Source organism: Armigeres subalbatus, unplaced genomic scaffold (assembly GCF_024139115.2).
Source record: "Armigeres subalbatus isolate Guangzhou_Male unplaced genomic scaffold, GZ_Asu_2 Contig1038, whole genome shotgun sequence".
In the NCBI taxonomy this organism is placed as follows: Eukaryota; Metazoa; Arthropoda; class Insecta; order Diptera; family Culicidae; genus Armigeres; species Armigeres subalbatus.
In genome coordinates, this window is record NW_026941779.1 from 129350 (window position 1) to 147863 (window position 18514).

Here is an 18514-nt window from a genome sequence, read left to right on the forward strand (position 1 = left end):
ATTGAAAAGTAATTGAATAGTGAATAGTAATATCCCGCAGAACAATCTTCAAATAAAATTTTACCATTGGAATTGCTTTGAGCATTATTCCATGAACGGTGTTTGGCATTGAAATCACCAATTATGAAAAATTTGGATTTGTTGCGAGTTAGAATTTGAAGATCAGCTCTCAACAAATTCCTTTGCTTCCCATTGCATTGGAAAGGCAAGTAGGCAATAAAATATAATTGTTCAAAATTTGTTTCAACACAAATTCGGTTTCGAAAACTTTGGTTTCAATCGAAGAATATAATTTATGTTTATGGACCCCACCACAAGGCGCTGTCAAGACGATCATTTATGTAGATAAAATAATTTGAATCTCTTTGATGAAAAGACCAGGTTTTATTTTAAATATGTTTCAGTTATAATTGCAATGTGACATTATGAACTGATAGGAAATTGAATAATTTATCTTCCTTACCCTTTAAAGAGCGGGATTCAATTTAAAATTTCCAAAAATATTTGATCCATTACAACAAAGTCCAATAACAATTTTTTGAGTAAATTTGATACCAACCTGAATAGCTTCACTTTTGGTATTTGCTTTGAACATTGCATCAATCATGTTCATTTAGAAAATCAAAGTCGGAAGCAGACATGCTACCGGAGCCTCCTGAACGAACACTCTGAGAAAAATTTATACTAATTAGATTAAAAGTCATGCTAACTGGCTATTCGCCTGGTTGACCCCGATTTGGTATAAGTGCCACATAAACGAACTTAGTATAACTTCAAGTTATGATGACCTAGTATACTTTGAGGCCACAGTTTTTTTTATGTAGATGGATTCTGCAGTAAAATGCGTTGTTTTGATTAGAAGAATAAAAAGATATTTTAGTTACTAGATAAAGATTGTCGCTTCGATTCCCTTTGTTCTGCTGTCCGAAACATGTGTGGTACATACCTGTCAAATCGTATGGATTTTCCTTCTTTGACATTTAGCTCCCCTATCCTCGCCAGCAAAAGATGTTCCGGACAGCGACGACAGCGACAATCTTTATCTAGTAACTAAAATATCTTTTGAAGAATAAGGAAAATGACGAAAATAAATAAAACACACATATAGTTTTATTATCATAATCTCAAGAAAACATTACGTAATTAGTTATTATATAAAACATTTAAGACAAAATTGCAACTAGTGAGTATACGCAATTCGTATACGAAATTCTATTTAGCACTACAAATTGTATTCATCCCAGAGCAGCTGATGTCTTGTTTTTTTGTTCTATCAAATTCCTTCAGGCCGTAATTTGTCAGTCCACTTTGAATTCCTTCAGCATGCATGCCTCGAATTTCACTCGAAATTTCCATAATTGTATTCTTCCTGAAACCGTAACAAATTTTTACAAATTAAAATAATTTAGCGATAATGCATAGTTGTATGGTAGAGCTAGGTCATAGCATCTCAGAAGAATGGTAACTTACCACATAAATAAGTGTTTTTCATTTCCATGCCCGTAAAGCAGTCCAATGTCTAGTCGCCATCATCGGCGGAGCGGCGAATTCAGAAAATGTGTGCATCTCAGCACTTTCACGCCATTTCCGTTTCGCATTTTTTTTTTTAAATTAGGTAAACTTGTGGTCTACTGCTCTCTAACACCATTAGTTTAGTGCATCCGGCAAACTTTGCGGCACTCTTTTTAGGTAGACAAAATCGATTTTAAAGTTTTCGCGGTATCTCTCGGAACAGTTTTCACTTGTGCAAAAAAAAAGTCGCGTGCCTATCACGAGAATACATTGACAACATATTTTGGTACAAATCAACCCTAGATTAAGTTTCAACGTTAGGTAGTATACATTTTAATCTATTCATAGTTTAAGTTGAAAAAATGTCAACATAGGTTAAGTTTTAATCTATTTTCAATTTTCTTTATTTCTGAGTGTACGTTATTTTCCGTTGAAGAATGGGTATGAATGTCATTCTTCGTCGGTAAGCGCTGCTTGCTTAGGAGGGCGTGTTTAAAAATTAGAATTCGACGAACTGCTCGTTACCCAGTGAGAGGTAAGAGCAAAATTTGTTTGTTGATTGTGGTGGGTATGAATTGCTCGACCGGCAAATGATTGCGGATTTTGAGCGTTTGAAATATGTTTACCCGGCGAATCTGGGATTCTATTGGAATTTCCCGTCATCAATTTTGCACGGAAATTCAAAACTTTTTTGCGTGAAGGGCATTCCCAGAAATTGGATTTATGATTGCCCCCACAATTGACACATTTAAATTTATTAGAATATTCTCTCACATGACAGGCGTCCTTGGCGTGAGAGGTTCCACCACAAATCATGCATTTAGCATCCATGTGACAATGTTTGGTTCCATGACCCCACTTTTGGCACTTACGGCACTGGGTGGGATTTTGGAAATTCCCCCAGGCCTGTGGAGATGTTCCCATGTAACACAGACATGGGGAATAATACAGGTCTTTTCCAAACTTTTTGTTAAAATGAACTAAATAAAATTCTTGAGAAATACCCCTCTGGGAAGTACCAGAGTGGGATTTCTTTTTCATCTTAATTACTTGGACTGGTGAAAATCCAAGTAATTGAGAAATTTAAATTTTAATCTCATCCAGTGATTTATCATTACTGGGAGACCGTTCAAGACGACTTTGAACAATCCCTCAGTTTTGTCGTCGCATGTGAAGAATTTATGGCGCTTCTCAGTTAAATACTGAAGAAGACGTTGGCGATCGTCAAAAGATCCCGGCAAAATGCGGCAATTACCCTTCCTAGCAATCTGAAATGAAACCTTGATCCCCTGAAGGTTACTCAAGATTTCATTCCGAAAGCCAGAAAACTCGGCAGCAGATACCACAATTGGCGGAATCCTCTACTTTTTCGCATGAATCGAATCACCTGGGCTAAAGGCAGATTCGATTTTCTCAAATTCGTCATTAATCAAATAGAACTGATTGCTCAGTTCGATAGGAGAAGAAACAATGTCAACATTAGATTTAGAAGGAATATCTGAAGCCTCCAGCTTCCTTCTATTTTTTCCGCGCTTGGGCAGGACGGTCTTGAAACCTTGTTTCTTTGAAGGAAGTGGAGAATTCAGAGACTCCCCCTTCCTCTTGTTTTTATTCATGCTCATTGCTGAGCGTGAAGACGTGACCTCCTAAGAGGTTTTTTCCCAGAACGGTGCCTCTGCAGGATTATCACCACTTGTCGGAATTTCACTTCCGCAAACGGGTCCAACGTAAAACGAAGGCACGGGTCCTTGCAAAGATCGTAACGGGATCAGTGGGTACAAATAGCGCTAAGAAGCACTGTTGAAATTAAAATAGCTTCGGGTAGGAAAAAAAAATCTTCCTTCCGCAAAGAGAGAAAGCACGAAAGCACGATGCGGTCTAAGTGTCACAAACTGTAATGATTCGCACACGGCAGGCACTGCTTCTTTTATACACAAAGAAAATCTTGCGGTGGACTTCGGCCCATGACTCAGCGCATTCTGATGTTAGAAATGCACGAAATTGGTTACATATGAAACTTTTACTAGCTTTGACGAGAATTTGAGTTTTCAGTAGTTTATCGTTTATAACCTTAAGTTTCAATGAAATTAACAAATTGCTGGAAAGTGTCCGAGTGGATTGATATATAAATCTTCAAAATCCATTCAAAGATAAAGGCGCTAGTAACGTTCGAAATCTTCCATTTCAGCGTAACGCTCTCGATGTCCAAAAATCTAAATGACACCCAGTATAGTAAAGAAAGACGTAAGTCCTACGTCAAAAAGGGTGTGTGACGAAGACGAAGATATGGGTTAGGGATGATATTTGAAAAACGGGAAGGTTGTGGAGGGACTGGCAGTGCTCAGCTCTCAATCACCTCAGTGTAACTTCTGATCTCCCCTTATCCGTTTTCAGCCAAGTTTGGAACACACATTCTTCATATTAAGGAGAAACCTCGCAGTTAATAACTGTGGAAGTGCTTAATAAACTTTAAGCTGCGAGGCGGCTCTGTCCCAGTGTGGGGATGTAACGCCAATAAGAAGAAGAAGAAGAAGGATTTTTTTCCGTCTTTAGAAATAGACGTTTGCCCGGAATAAGGCGATTTTGGGTTTGATCCCTTTTTCAAAATCAGTCAATGTTTTCAAATGAAATCTGCCTTCTTTTAACATTTTGTCTGTGCTCTGGGGTCAATATGACCCAGGCCACTTTGAGTGACCGCCTTTTTTTTCTAGTTTTCAACCGATTCTCCTAATTTTTGGTAGTTTGGTAAAACTCACCGAGATCTGTCCTCTAGGTGCAAATCGTCCTGTCCTCTAGGTGCAAAAATCTTTAAAATATGCGCTACAAAATACTTTTTTCGAAAAACTACTGACTACAAATGGAAATTGCTATAACTTTTTTATTGTTACGCCAATTTTGGATTTTTGGAGCTGTTTTGAAAGATAATTTAATCATCTTCCAGGTCGTAGCCAAAGATTGACTATTGGTAGGCGAGTACATCGCGGGGAGGGGTTTTCGTCGAAAATGTACATAAACAGTGATTTTTCATGCTTATTCTACTTACCGTCAGTGGGGGTGACATCGTGCCAAAATGTGATATATTCTTAGAAAATGTTATAAAACTCGGGTAGTTAACCTTGTTATCAAGTTTTTATAAGTTTGGTACGATCTTGAACAATAAATGTAGCACTGTGGGGAGAAAATATAATGTTTGAAACAAATCTTCAAAATTATGCATAGCTGAAAATGGGCCCATTCTCACCCCTTAGAGGGGGTGACATTGGGCAAAATAAAATAAAGTGCTTTTCTAGAACACAACTTAGAAAAAAACACATCGGGTTTTCCATATGAAATATGATTTAAAACATTATGTAAATAATATTTGGTCGGGGTTCAGCCAATCCGCACCAAGCAGCTTTTTGACTGACTTGTGATATTTTGAGCACAACATGAATACAAAAAGTATTTTATGTCAATTCATGCGTACATTTGCTGTAGGATACCCTTAGTTATGGCGTTGAACGATGTCCGATGCGATTTGTTATTAAATGAATCTGTTACATGAAAACTTTGACAAAAAAATTGGAAATTTTTCATTGGCGCTTGGTGTGATTTGGCAGAACCCCGACCATTTATGCTTAAAATAAGATGTTTTCAGTAAATCTTCAAATTATATACGGCTTATTTTACATGAAATTGTTATCTTTCCAGAGGAATCACTACAGTAACAGTCTATTATATAATTCCGTTAATTCCAACTGTCGTATACCCCTTTTTAAAGTTTTCTATACTACCTTTGAGGATTTTGTAAGGATCATCAATATTAGGGGCAGTTTAAAAACAACGTAACAATGTAAAAGAAGGAAGTGATCAAGCCGTGCGTTACTATTCATACAAAAATAAAAACAAAATCTTTTTTACAAAATGGGTTACGAAGGGAAGGGTGAGGGTTCAAAATTGCCAAATTTAGCGCTACGTAATTTGTGAACAAACCCATTCATGAACGCATCAAATCAGAACGCATCAAACTACTATGGAAAATTTATTTATTACATATGGGCCAAACACAATTGATACGTTTGCGTGCGTTTTGACAGTTTTTCCATGGGAAAACTGTCAAAACGCACGCAAACGTATCAATTGTGTTTGGCCCAATACGTATAATTATGTTGTCTTCTTCATTAGGGGCTGTCCATAAACCACGTAGACTCTTGAGGGGGAGGGAGGGGTTTAGAAAAAGTATACGTTAGTCTACGAGGGGGGAGGGGGGGGGGTATACGAAAAGTCTACGTAGACTTATTAATTATTATTTGTTGGTGGGGATTCTCATCGATTTGTTTTCGGCGAAAAATAACAAAACAAAACTTTGCCAGACTGCCCGGACGTTTCGGTCTATTTACTGGCCTTCGACCATCTTCTGCGGACTCATCTTCCAGTCCCTTATTTTTTTACACACAGCCATTACTACTGTCTGTTAGAAAATAAGTGACTGGAAGATTTGTCCGCAGAAGATGGTCGAAGGCCAGTAAATCGACCGAAACGTCCGGACAGTCTGGCAAAGTTTTGTTTTGTTATTTTTCGCCGAAAACAAATCGATGAGAATCCCCACCAGCAATTTCGCGGCGATTGATCCATTATATTATTTTTTGGAGTACAATTGGGTTGTTTAGCTAAGAAAAATATTAGGTTTTTTATAGTTTAACATAAAGAGCATGCTTTCCTGATCTCCAACATATTTTTGTTTTGTTTGTAATCCTTTTATTTACATTTTTATACAGCAAACAATAAGCCATTTCAATCGATATAATGACACTAACATTCATAGAATGACAGTTAGCCCATACAGCATAAGAACAAATTTTTAGTCCCATACAAATTTAAAATGCAAATTAAAAATAGGGGCTTTCCGGGGCTCCAAAAATTCTGTAAAATTGGGGTTAGGCTCGGTAATAGTCTGAACTCCTCTTTAGCCGTGCGGTAAGACGCGCGGCTACAGAGCAAGACCATGCTGAGGGTGGCTGGGTTTGATTTCCGGTGCCGGTCTAGGAAATTTTCGGTAAGGAAATTGTTTCGACTTCCCTGGGCATAAAAGTATCATCGTGTTAGCCTCATGATATACGAATGCAAAAATGGTAACTTGGCTAAGAAACCTCGCAGTTAATAACTGTGAAAGTGCTTAATGGACACTAAGCTGCGAGGCGGCTCTGTCCCAGTGTGGGGATGTAATGCCAATAAGAAGAAGAAGAAGCATACTCTGAACTACGGCTTAAAACTATAGGGATAGTCCCAGGAAGTTTTTCTGAGCTGAGCTGAGCTTCTTTAGAAACTACAAGTGATTCTTTAAAATTTTCACGGGTAATTATGTCGCACTTCAACGGGGAATTCAGCGAAATTTCCGCGAGAAACCCTTTACTGGAGATTTTCTGGGAAATCTACGGATATTTTTTGTTAATTTCGGAAATTTTTCGGAATTTTCGCAAAGAATTACATATTTGGATAGGGTAAAGGTTCCGATAGTCGTGGGTGTTCCTATAGTTGCGGTAGTATTGGTTTTACACAATCTGCATATTAATCGCAGCAACCCATATCATCTATCAATGTTGTGACCTGTCATTACACGAAATAAAAGAAAACAGTTTGAGATTTGCATCTGAATCGGTAAAGTATCATTAAAATACCGTATCTTTTTCAACGCTTTGCACCAATAGTTGCGGTAGTGTTCCTTTAGTTGCGAGTCCTATATAAAAACAACGGGATTCGCAACTATGGGAACACAAATTAAAAAATACCGCAACTATTGGAACACTGCACCAATAATTGGAGGTATCATTTTAGGTAACAATGATAGAATCTGCTGTAATTGGACCACTCTTCGTTAAAAATATAATTGATGTGCTTTTAAATGAACACTTAAGGTAAGCGGAATGAATTTCAGACTTGGAGTAAACGAAGAAATAGTGGTTGAAGGTGCTTAGTTTCTCCACTATTGGGTCTTTTACCCTATAAAAGCGAAATTCTTCGAAATGTGGATGTGGATTGTTTCGGAAAAGTCTACGAAAGGCTACTAGGGGGAAGGGGGGGTTTGAAATTGTGAAATTTCAGTCTACGTGGTTTGTGGACAGCCCCTTACTACATCGTGGTAAGAGGTCGTCCATGGAATATGTCACGCTTATTGAACTAGAAGGAATAAAAGTCTTTCGAGAAACATGATGATTAATGAACAATATAGATTTAATACAAAAACCTTAACCGAGAGAGAATCAGATAAGATCAGTTTATGTGAAGTATTGAATGGATTTTGATAATGAAAGCGGGCTTGGTAGTCATATGGCTACTGCTTCTGCCTCATACGCAGGAGGTCGTGGGTTCAATCCCAGGTCCGTTCAATTCTTCTACTTTGTATTTTTCTCTATATTTGTCATGTTCTAGCAACCGCTAGAACTGGAAATGGACTTCCATATCGTTTCCATTACTATTCCTATACCTTCAACTTGAGTATTCTAACAGTAATCTGCTAGAATTGGAAATGAACCATAGAGCTCGTTTCCTACATCCAATTAAAAATTCCATCAGTTGCTTTCTCCTATCTATCACATTGGCAGCTCGTTAACCAAGACGGACCTCTGCCTCTCGAACCTAACCCAAAAATTCCAACAAATTCCGCATAAACTCGTGGCAAGTGCAGAGGTATATTCGGCTTGCAGTGGGCGAGTGATTGCATCATCATTTCCTCCCCCTTCCCTACATTGACTTGCATTCTGACGTGGCAGGCGCCAGTATGACTTAACAAATGAGATCACCAGTACTAGTACATTGGAGATGCGTGCTAGTTCCAAGCAAACATCTGTTGGTTCCCTGTGCAAGAACAGCTGATCTGGTCATAATGGAGTAGCAACTACGAGCAGTCAATCAAGCTCAAGCTCAAGTATTGAATGGATTTTGATAAGTTCAGTGCGTGATTTCTCTTGTTTCGGACAGCAGAACGATCGCGCGATCGGCCGAAATATTGTGTTCTGCATTGCGCGGCCGGTAATAAAAATCAGTTCAGTGCGTGATTTCTCGTGTTTCAGATTCTCCAGCGGCCGGTAATAAGAATAGCCATCGAACAAGTAAGTGCAGTGCGTGTTTTAGTCGTCGGGAAAGAAATAAAATATCTATCTTGTGTTCGGTGGCTCATGTCGCGCGCGGTCGAAAAAAATCGCGTTCTTCAATAGTTTGCTGTAGCCATCGAGCAAGTGAGTACAGAGTGCTGCGCTTTCGTGCGGTCGTCCAAAACGCGAATCTCCTCAGTTTTCATATGCCACCGATTATAATTAGCTCTCGGAACTTGTTTTTCGATTTGTTAGACGTGAATTTTAAAAACCTTTCAAATGGTTTAAAGTTTTCATCAAGATTCGTAACAGTTTCTGAGATATTCAGAGTGGAAACATTTTTCGTTTTTGGCCCAATCTTACCCCCTAGGCCCAATGTCACCCCGAACGACGGTATATCTGAAAATCCTACTTATTTTGAACTGTACCTTTTCAAAAAGGTTATGCAGGAAGGCGTGTTCTTTGACATGAAGCATCAATTAGTTTAGAGCTTGGCCGCTAGGTGGTGGTATATTTGAATTCATTATTTTAAGACTACTCAAGTTTTTCCGATATATGGAATATTCCTCATTGTAAATATTCTTATCGCACAAATTTGAAATTTGTAAAGATGACGTAAAAGTTCGTGTTCAATATTCACGGAAGCCTGAAGAGCCTGAAGAAAAATGCAAATTGAATTTGTACATAGTTAAACTTGAATTTGTAAATAATTAACCTTACCTTTAGGTCCACTAATCCTAGAACTAAGAAAAATATTTGTACATAATTTTGATCATTGAATTACCCATAGTGCGCAAACATATTTTGTTAATAGTTGAATCAGTAAAACTGGCAACCCTTCCGCCAGTATGTTTATGCGCATCATAAAAAACAACAACAGTTGAAATAAAATCTCGTCGCGAGCGGTTTGCCTTCCCACGGAATAGTTTGTTTTCCTGGTTTTTCTCGTGGAAGAAACAGCCAATTAGTTGCCGTGTGTCTCCCTGCGTCAAAGGGAATTTAATTCTAAGTGGTAGAAAGTGCAGGAATTGAACGGAAAGCGTAAAAGTGATCCGTTGCGAAGAGAAGATAGTTATAGTAGAGAAAGTGATCGAATACAGTCCAAAACTAGATCCAATTACGCTAATTACTGTACATAATTTGGTCCGGATCGAGCCGGATAGTGTGCCGCAAGTGAACAAAAAGTGCTTAAAAGCCGTTGAAGTGGCAAAGAGCGCCGTTGAAGAGGCTACTAAATTGCAATTGAAGCGCAAAGAAACCATTTTCCCGGTAGTGACCGCAGTGCAATTTCGCCATCACAAAAAATAGCCACTCAGTGCGTGTGACACGACGAGTCCGAAACAAGAGATTGTTGTCGCCGTGAGTGTTTGTGTGGAGCGCCACGGTTGGAACGTAGTTTGCGAAGTGTTGCTTTTCGTGTCCGCACACTGAGTAAAGTGGACTCGCGTTGGCCAAAATTGTGTTTGGACGAAAACTTTGCGAAACCGGAGAAAATTGAAAAAGTGCTAAAAGGTAGTGTTAAAAATGTCGGAGGAAGTGCTGAAGAAGAGGATGGGTGGAATTATTGAATCCATAGCGCTCCTGGAGTCCTACAAGAAGGATTTTGAGAAGGAGAAGCCGCCAGCAGGGCACGTCCAGGCGTGGTCGGAAAAGCTGGAGTCTTTATACGAATTGTTCCATCGTTCCGCAGCTGAGTATGAGGCCTTACCGAGAGAAGAGGAGGAACCGGTGAGTCTGAAATCTGAGAGATTGAAATTTGATGCACGTTACTATTCCCTCCGTGCATTTTACATTAATAAAATGTCAGTGCCCATGAATTCTTCCGCCCAATCGCATCCACCCTCTCGCTGTGTAAAGCTTCCGGAGCTGAACCTTCCCAAGTTCTCCGGGAAGCTTGAAGACTGGTGCGCTTTCCGAGATTTGTTTAATTCGGCTGTAGGCTCCCGCAAGGACATTGGTTCGGTCGAAAAACTCCAGAATCTGAAGGGATCCTTTCAGGGTGAAGCTGCACGTCTGCTGGAGCCGATCAAAACATCCGAGCAGGGGTATAGGGATGCCTGGAGAACTCTACGGCTGAGGTACGAGAATAAGCGGCAGCTGATTAAATGTCACATCAGGATGCTTTTCGAAGTTTCATCAATGAAGAAGGAGTCTGCGGATGGGCTGCTTGGTTTGGTCGACCGATTCGAGCAACAAATCTCTGTGCTCAAGTCTCTTGGTGAGCCAGCAGATAAATGGAGCTCGATTCTCGTATATTTGCTATCCACCCGCCTGGACGCATGCACACTCCGCACCTGGGAGAGCCATTGTGCCAAGATGGATTCCGAGAACGTCGCTGCTGTACTTGGGGGGATCGCCACCAAGCAAGAAGATGAGGAAGCCGAGGGAATGCCGTCGTATGTGTCGATGGTAAACTTTCTGCAGAATCACGCTCGAGTCCTACAAGCAGCATCTCTAATTACAGCTCGCGAGGTACCATCGTTCCGAGACCGGAGGCTGAAAGTCCAGAAATCGGCATCGTATCCAGTTACGAGTTCATCGGTGACGCAATCTTCGCAACCGCTGCCTCTGTCGTCGACGTCTGCTTACAGAAAGTGTTTCATGCAGTGTGATGCCCCTCACTTCCTCTATCACTGTCCCAAGTTTCAGAAGCTCGACTTTAAGGGGAGAATCAACGTTGTGAGGCAGCACAATCTGTGCTTGAATTGTTTGCGCTCTACGTCTCACTTTGCACGGGACTGTCCAGCGCAAGGTTGTCATCGCTGCCAGCAGAGACACCATACGATTCTTCACGTCGCTAACTCCGCTCAGAGAAACACCCCGATGGAAGCTAGAGGGGAATCTAGTGTATCTGTTTCTGCTCTTCCTGCTTCGACTTCCTCCGGAGAATGCTCCCAATCCGGAAACCCGCATGTTGCCTGCGTGGCTTCCACCGACACCGTAACCTCCAGTATCGTCTTCCTTCCGACTGCGCTAGTCAACATTCGTGACAGCAAGGGCGCTGTTTACACTGCTCGTTGTCTGCTGGATAGTGCATCGCAGCATGACTTCATCGCACAGAGGCTGTGCGATCGCTTGAAGCTTCCTCGTCTACGACTGCCGGTTCCTATCCGAGTGTGTGGTATCGGAGGAGCCACGACGTCGGTCACACATCAAGTTGTTGCTGCTCTTTCTTCCCGAGTTTCTCCGTTCGCAGTGAAGGCAAATGCCCTCGTTCTACCAAATATCACGGTGCGGTTACCACAAACCGCCACGGATCCTCGAAATTGGTCCATGTGGATTTGGCAGATCTAATGTTTGCGATACCTGGCGACATCGATGTAATTCTGGGTAGCGCACATTTCTTCCGTTTAATTCGCTACGGTTCCATCACGATCGGTGCCCAGATGCCGATGCTGCAGCGGACAGAATGTGGCTGGGTAGTTTCGGCGGACTGCTCACCTGCCATTTCAGCACCGAGTTCACGTTCGAGGAATTTGTACATCGGTTCTGGTCCTACACGACACCAAAGGATGGTCGCCTTCCGAGCGGTTCTACGAAAGGCACTTCGTCGAGAACACCACACGCAATCCGGACGGGCGATACGTAGTAAGGCTTCCAAAACGGGAAGAACTTCTTTGGCAACTGGACAGCAACCACTACAACGCCACCCGTCGCTTCTACGCTCTGGAAAGATCCCTGTCGAGGGACACGGAGAAGAAGGCGATGTATTTTCGATTCATCCAGCAGTACGTGTCGTTGGGACATATGCGAGCGGTCACAGCCGAAGAACTGGACGTCAAACCCCAGTACGTTTTGCCTCATCACGCGGTGATGAAACCGGAGAGTACGACTACGAAGTTGCGCACGGTATTCGATGCTTCCTGTCGGTCAAGAACCGGACTTTCGCTCAACGACATACTGATAGCTGAACCTACTATCCAAGACGACATCGTGTGCTTGATTTTACGTTTCCGCATGTACCGTTTCGTTGTGTCTGCTGACATAGAGAAAATGTTCTGGCAAATTCTGGTGCATCCGAGCGATCAACCACTACTACGGATCCTCTGGCGTGGCGACAAGGATTCGCCACTAACGACATTCCAGCTTCTCACCGTTACGTACGGTACCAATAGCGCTCCATTTCTGGCGGCTCGTACATTGCAGAAGCTCGCCGATGATGAAGAATCTCGCTTCCCACTGGCCGCACAAGTCGTTCGCAACGATTTCTACGTCGACAATCTGCTCACTGGGGCAGATAATATTTCGGATCTGATCGTCGTGTGTGATCAGCTGATTCAAATCATGAGTGCAGGTGGCATGTCGCTTCGTCAATGGTCGTCGAATAGCCAAGAGATCCTTGACACCATTCCCGTTGACCTCCGTGAAACAGAAACTATTCTCGAACTGGATCGGGAAAGTTTCGTTACTGCTTTGGGGCTCCGTTGGGAGCCATCTACGGACCTTCTCTCCTTCAAGCAACCGAAGTGGGTCGGCTGCGAACGGTTGACGAAACGCATTATACTTTCGTTTATTAGTAGCCTGTTTGACCCGCTGGGTTTGATTGGTCCGTTCATCGTCAAGTTGAAGATTTTGCTGCAGATGTTGTGGAAGCTGCAGCTGGACTGGGACATTGAGGTACCAGCTGGATTCGCACGGGCTTGGTCAGAGCTTCAACAGAGCATACACCTCCTCAGCCAACTGAAGATTCCTCGACAAGTTGTAGAAACGAATGCCCAACTGGAGATTCACGGTTTTTGTGACGCTTCGCTAGACGCTTACGGAGCTTGCCTTTATCTCCGATCAGTTTCGACAGGCGGTTCGGTCGCAGTACACCTCGTCACCGCAAAATCGAAGGTCGCTCCACTTGGGAGCCAATCTATACCGAGACTCGAACTGTGTGCTGCACTCCTACTGGCCCATCTCCTCACGAAGTTCTCTAACAGCGTCGATATCAACTGCAAGGTTTACCTCTGGTCTGACTCGACGATCGTCCTGAACTGGCTTGCAGCAACGCCGTCGACCTGGGAAGTTTACGTCGCAAACCGTGTAGCTGAAATACAGGAACTGACCGCACATGCCTGCTGGCACCATGTTGCCTCCGGCGACAATCCCGCTGGCACTACGCACTACATATCCCGTGGCACTACGCTCGATGTTCTTCTTGACAATTTGCTATGGTGGCATGGCGCGCCTTGGCTGTCGAAAGCTGAAGAAGAATGGCCACAATCGTCGTTTGCATCAATACCCGCTTTCGAGATGGAAAGACGCAAGGTTGTCGCACTTCCAGTCGTCGTAGAAGACGCCGACGTCATCGATCGCTACTCCAGTCTCAGTCGACTCCTTCGCGTTTCTTCGTGGTGTCATCGTTTCGTGGAAAACATTCGGCGAAAGACACAAGGACAGCAAGCGCAAAGTGGACTCCTAATGCCGGAAGAAATCGACTGTACACTGATGCGGTTGGTTCAGAGGGTGCAGCAGCAGCATTTCGCTTCCGAATACCGCCGTCTGGCCAACAACCAACAAGTTGACCGCCGATCCAGGCTTAGATTTCTCCACCCGCGGCTGGTTGATGGTCTTATTCGTCTTGGCGGCCGGTTACACAATGCGCACATTGCGGTAGACGTGAAGCACCCTATTGTCCTGCCTCCGAAACATAGGCTCACCATCCTCATAGCCAGACAGGCGCATCTTAATACACATCACGGTGGACCTGAACTACTGTTATCCACCCTTCGCCGAAGATTTTGGCCTCTTGGCGGCCGGAATCTGGTCCGCAAAGTTTACCATGATTGCTTCACCTGCACAAGGATGAGACCATCACCACTGCAACAGTTGATGGGGGATCTTCCTGCTGTACGAGTGCATCAAACGTACCCGTCCCAAAACGTTGGAATCGACTACGCGGGCCTGTTTACGTTCGAACAGCGAATACCCGACGAACCGTACTGGGCAAGAAATACATTGCAGTATTTGTCTGCCTCGCTACAAAGGCCGTTCATTTGGAACTGGTCAACAGCCTCACAACGGAAGCATTCATTGCCTGTTTACGCCGGTTCATCGGTCGTCGTGGCAAGCCCTCCAACGTCTATTGCGATAACGCACAGACATTCGTCGGTGCTCACCGGGAGCTGGAAGAACTTCGACGTAGATTCGTGTCTCAGCAACACCGAGAAGCAGTAAGCAATACATTTGCTGAAGACGGAATACACTTCCACTTCATCCCTCCACGATCTCCCAATTTTGGAGGAATATGGGAAGCCTGCGTGAAGTCTACCAAGAATCTGCTCCGCAAGATAATGGGAAATGCACACTTCACCGAGTCGGAGTTCATTACTGCATTGATTCAAGTCGAAGCTCAGTTAAACTCGCGGCCAATTACACCGTTGCCGAACAGTCCGGATGACCAACTGGCCCTTACACCGGGACATTTCCTGGCGGGTAGACCACTAAATGCCACACCGGAACCCGATCTATCTGAGGTTCCAGAGAATCGGTTATCCAGATGGAGAAGAGTGCAGAAAGTGACGCGCAATTTTTGGAATCGTTGGCATAACGAGTATCTGCAAACGTTGCAAAAACGCTACCGTTGGACAGAAGAACTGGACAACGTTATGGTTGGATCGATCGTTGCACTCAAGGACGAGAAGCTACCACCACAGAAGTGGTCACTTGGTCGGATTTTGGCAATAAGACCTGGCCACGATGGTCTAGTTCGAGTAGCAACAGTACGAACAAGCTCCGGGACGTCAGATCGTGCAGTATCTAAGCTGTGTCTACTTCCAACGGAAATTGATCCGGTGAGAATTCGCCTTCGCCCGCTCGATCCTGCGTTCAATAATCGATCGGCATCTTCAATGGGAGCCGATCAACGAGAATGACCGCCAGACTTTCAGTTTGGCCCTAGCTCGGGGGAAACGAGCACTGTTCCCGAAGCATCTCTAATAAAAAACAAAACAAAAAACGCAAGTTAAGTATTTTTTCATCACTCGCAAACCCTCTGAATATTCAGCCGTCGTTCCTTGCAGCTCCAGGACCATCTCCATCTATACTTCAACCTACACCAACACACTACCTCCACGGGAAACAGTCTGCAATCATTGCGTTGTACTTGGCGCCGGGTACAATCGTCGTGAGCAGCAGATCAAACTCTCGCTGGAAGGACGTCTCGATGAAAACAACCAACCGTTCCAGAGACAACAGGGTTCCGTATGGAACAAAGCCTTTGCCGCGTAGATTCGCATAGCGATCTCGCGGCACGGGGCTTAACCTAAGTTGAGTATCCCATTCGTTCCATAGCTCGAACCTTTACGTACAGGTTTTGTTTCATTTACCAGAACCACCTCCGAGGATATCGATCCCGTCGAATCTGTACCATGTGAAAGAAGACACACCAGCCGATGAAGACAGTGGGTATTTTCATTTGGCGGCCGGGATGTTCAATATTCACGGAAGCCTGAAGAGCCTGGAATAAGAAAAATGAAAATTGAATTTGTACATAGTTAAACTTGAATTTGTAAATAATTAACCTTACCTTTAAGTCCACTAATCCTAGAACTAAGATAAATTTTTGTACATAATTTTGATCATTGAATTACCCATAGTGCGCAAACATATTTTGTAAATAGTTGAATCAGTAAAACTGGCAACCCTTCCGCCAGTATGTTTATGCGCAACATAATAAACAACAACAGTTGAAATAAAATCTCGTCGCGAGCGGTTTGCCTTCCCACGGAATAGTTTGTTTTCCTGGTTTTTCTTGTGGAAGAAACAGCCAATTAGTTGCCGTGTGTCTCCCTGCGTCAAAGGGGATTTAATTCTAAGTGGTAGAAGGTGCAGGAATTGAACGGAAACCGCAAAAGTGATCCGTGGCGAAGAGAAGATAGTTATAGTAGAGAAGGTGATCGAATACAGTCCAAAACTAAATCGAAGCAATTACGCTAATTACTGTACAGTTCGTCTGGTGTGAATGGACTGTTATGTGACGGAAAAAAATAGGTAATTTACAAATAGGCGGCACTAGTGTATTTGCAATATTCTTGCATGTTTGAAATATTGCTTTAGCTTGAGATCCCTCATAACTACACCCAAGTTGTAGTCGGCAACATTGTTCAGGATGTCCAGGACTACAAAGCGGTGCTCAAAATAATGAGCACTTCTTCCAAGATGCGGCGCTAGCGAGCTGTTGTGGTAGAGCACATCGAAAGTTTTCTTTGTATTCAACCTGCTCCAGCGATACTGCAAATAGTAGAATGCATTCACAAAATATGTTTAAGGTTATCCAAGAAAATCCTGGAATTAAGGCCTTTGGATCTACATGCGTAACCAAAGATCAGCCAATTTGCCGCCTATTTGTAAAATTTCTAAATTTTTTTTCCGTCACGAGACAGTCCATTCCCACTAGACGACCTTTGCTCAAGACGCCCTTAAAACAAATTTTAAATTTGTGCGATAAGAATATTTACAATGAGAAAATTCTATATATCGGAATATCTTGCGTAGTCTAAAATAATTAATTCAAATATAGCACCACCTACCGGCCAAGTTCCAAACTAATCAATGCCTCATGCCAAAGCACACGCCTTCCTGCAGAACCTTTTTGAAAAGGTGGAGTTCAAAATGGGTAGGATTTTCAGATATAAGTAGAATAAGCATGAAAAAACCCTGTTTTTTACCCTTTTTCACGAAAACCCCTCCCCGCGATGTACCCGCCCACCAATAGTCAATCTTTGGTTACGACCTAAAAGATGATTAATTTATATTTCGAATCAGCCCCATAATCCCAAAATTGGCCAGACATTAAAAAAAATATAGCAATTTTAATTTGGGGTCAATTTGACCCCAGAGCACAGACAACGTAAGTTTTTTTGAGCACAGACAGAAGGTTAATCAAATCATGAAGAATCAGTCAGAAAACACAATTATCCTGTTGACCAAATTAATTTATTCATTTTCCGATTGTTAAAAAACTGCGAATCAAACTGACAACTCCCAGCAAGGCCGGGCAAGGATGTTAACGATCATTCAGTAATTTGCGTTCGATCATTTACTGCCGCTAACTGCAAGTCGAGCACATCTGTATATGGAGGCCCATATACAGATGTGCTCGACTTGCGGTTGGCGGCAGTTTGGGAGTTTGTCAATAACACATTCCAGAAGCTGAATTTCAAAATATGTTGTATGGTGGACTTCTAGTGCGAAGGTTTTTATACAACTTTGCCTAATGGTTCGTTATTAGAATTCAACTAATAACGGAGTAAGAGCGCTAGTTGCAGTAACTTAAACTAAATGATTGGAATTTTGTTATCATTTAGTCTAAGTTACTGAAACTATAGCTATAACTCCGTTACTAGTGGAATTCAAACAACGAACCATTAGGCAGAGTTGTAGAAAAACCTTCGCACTAGAAGTCCACCATACAACATAATTTGAAATTCAGCTTCTGGAATGTGTTATTGACAAACTACTAAATGATCGAACGCAAATTACTGAAGGATCGTTAACATCCTTCTAGTATATATCCAACTAGTATTTTATAATACATTATTCTGTTTTTTCCCTTTTACCTCTATTATAGAGATTTACAGCCGAAGGCTGGCTCAATTCTTCGAAAAAGGCAAAACGTCTTCTTTTACACAAATTATGAAAAAAATTCATCATGGTCATAGAACCTTGCTTCAACGTCCTACGTAATGAGGTCACGCTTCACGCGAATATATTCTACAGTTGGAAAGAGAATAAAATTCAAATAAAAAAAAAGATTTCAAGATTATAAAATTTAATTACAAAAAGATTCTGAGGTGGTGGAATAAAAGGGAATTGTACTAAACTCGTCTTATGACAGTGAAAACATCCCACTAAAACGAGCTAAATAATTTTCTTACATATAGATTTCCATGCAAGGTTCCTCGCTTCAGAACGGCGCAAGTCGCTAGAACATACTTCGAACAACC

General features: G+C 42.4%; 2 protein-coding genes across 2 annotated transcripts; both read left to right on the top strand.

Moving 5' to 3' along the window:
- The first annotated feature begins 10106 nt into the window (after positions 1-10106).
- Positions 10107-11876, top strand: LOC134202150 (uncharacterized). Its single transcript, XM_062677198.1, has one exon. It carries the CDS (start codon positions 10107-10109, stop codon positions 11874-11876), a length of 1770 nt encoding a protein of 589 aa, XP_062533182.1.
- On the top strand, positions 11876-15442 carry LOC134202151 (uncharacterized). Its single transcript, XM_062677199.1, has 3 exons — positions 11876-11902; positions 12036-14513; positions 14555-15442. The coding sequence occupies exons 1-3, from the start codon at positions 11876-11878 to the stop codon at positions 15440-15442; spliced, it is 3393 nt and encodes a 1130-aa protein (XP_062533183.1).
- Positions 15443-18514: the final 3072 nt, after the last annotated feature.

Coding starts and splice junctions, on each gene's coding strand:
- LOC134202151 (XM_062677199.1), top strand. CDS start 11,876: ATGTTTGCGATACCTGGCGACATCGAT. Junction 11,903..12,035: donor CGATACCTGGCGACATCGAT/GTAATTCTGGGT, acceptor CTGCCATTTCAG/CACCGAGTTCACGTTCGAGG. Junction 14,514..14,554: donor TACCCGACGAACCGTACTGG/GCAAGAAATACA, acceptor CTCGCTACAAAG/GCCGTTCATTTGGAACTGGT.
- LOC134202150 (XM_062677198.1), top strand. CDS start 10,107: ATGTCGGAGGAAGTGCTGAAGAAGAGGATGGGTGGAATTATTGAATCC.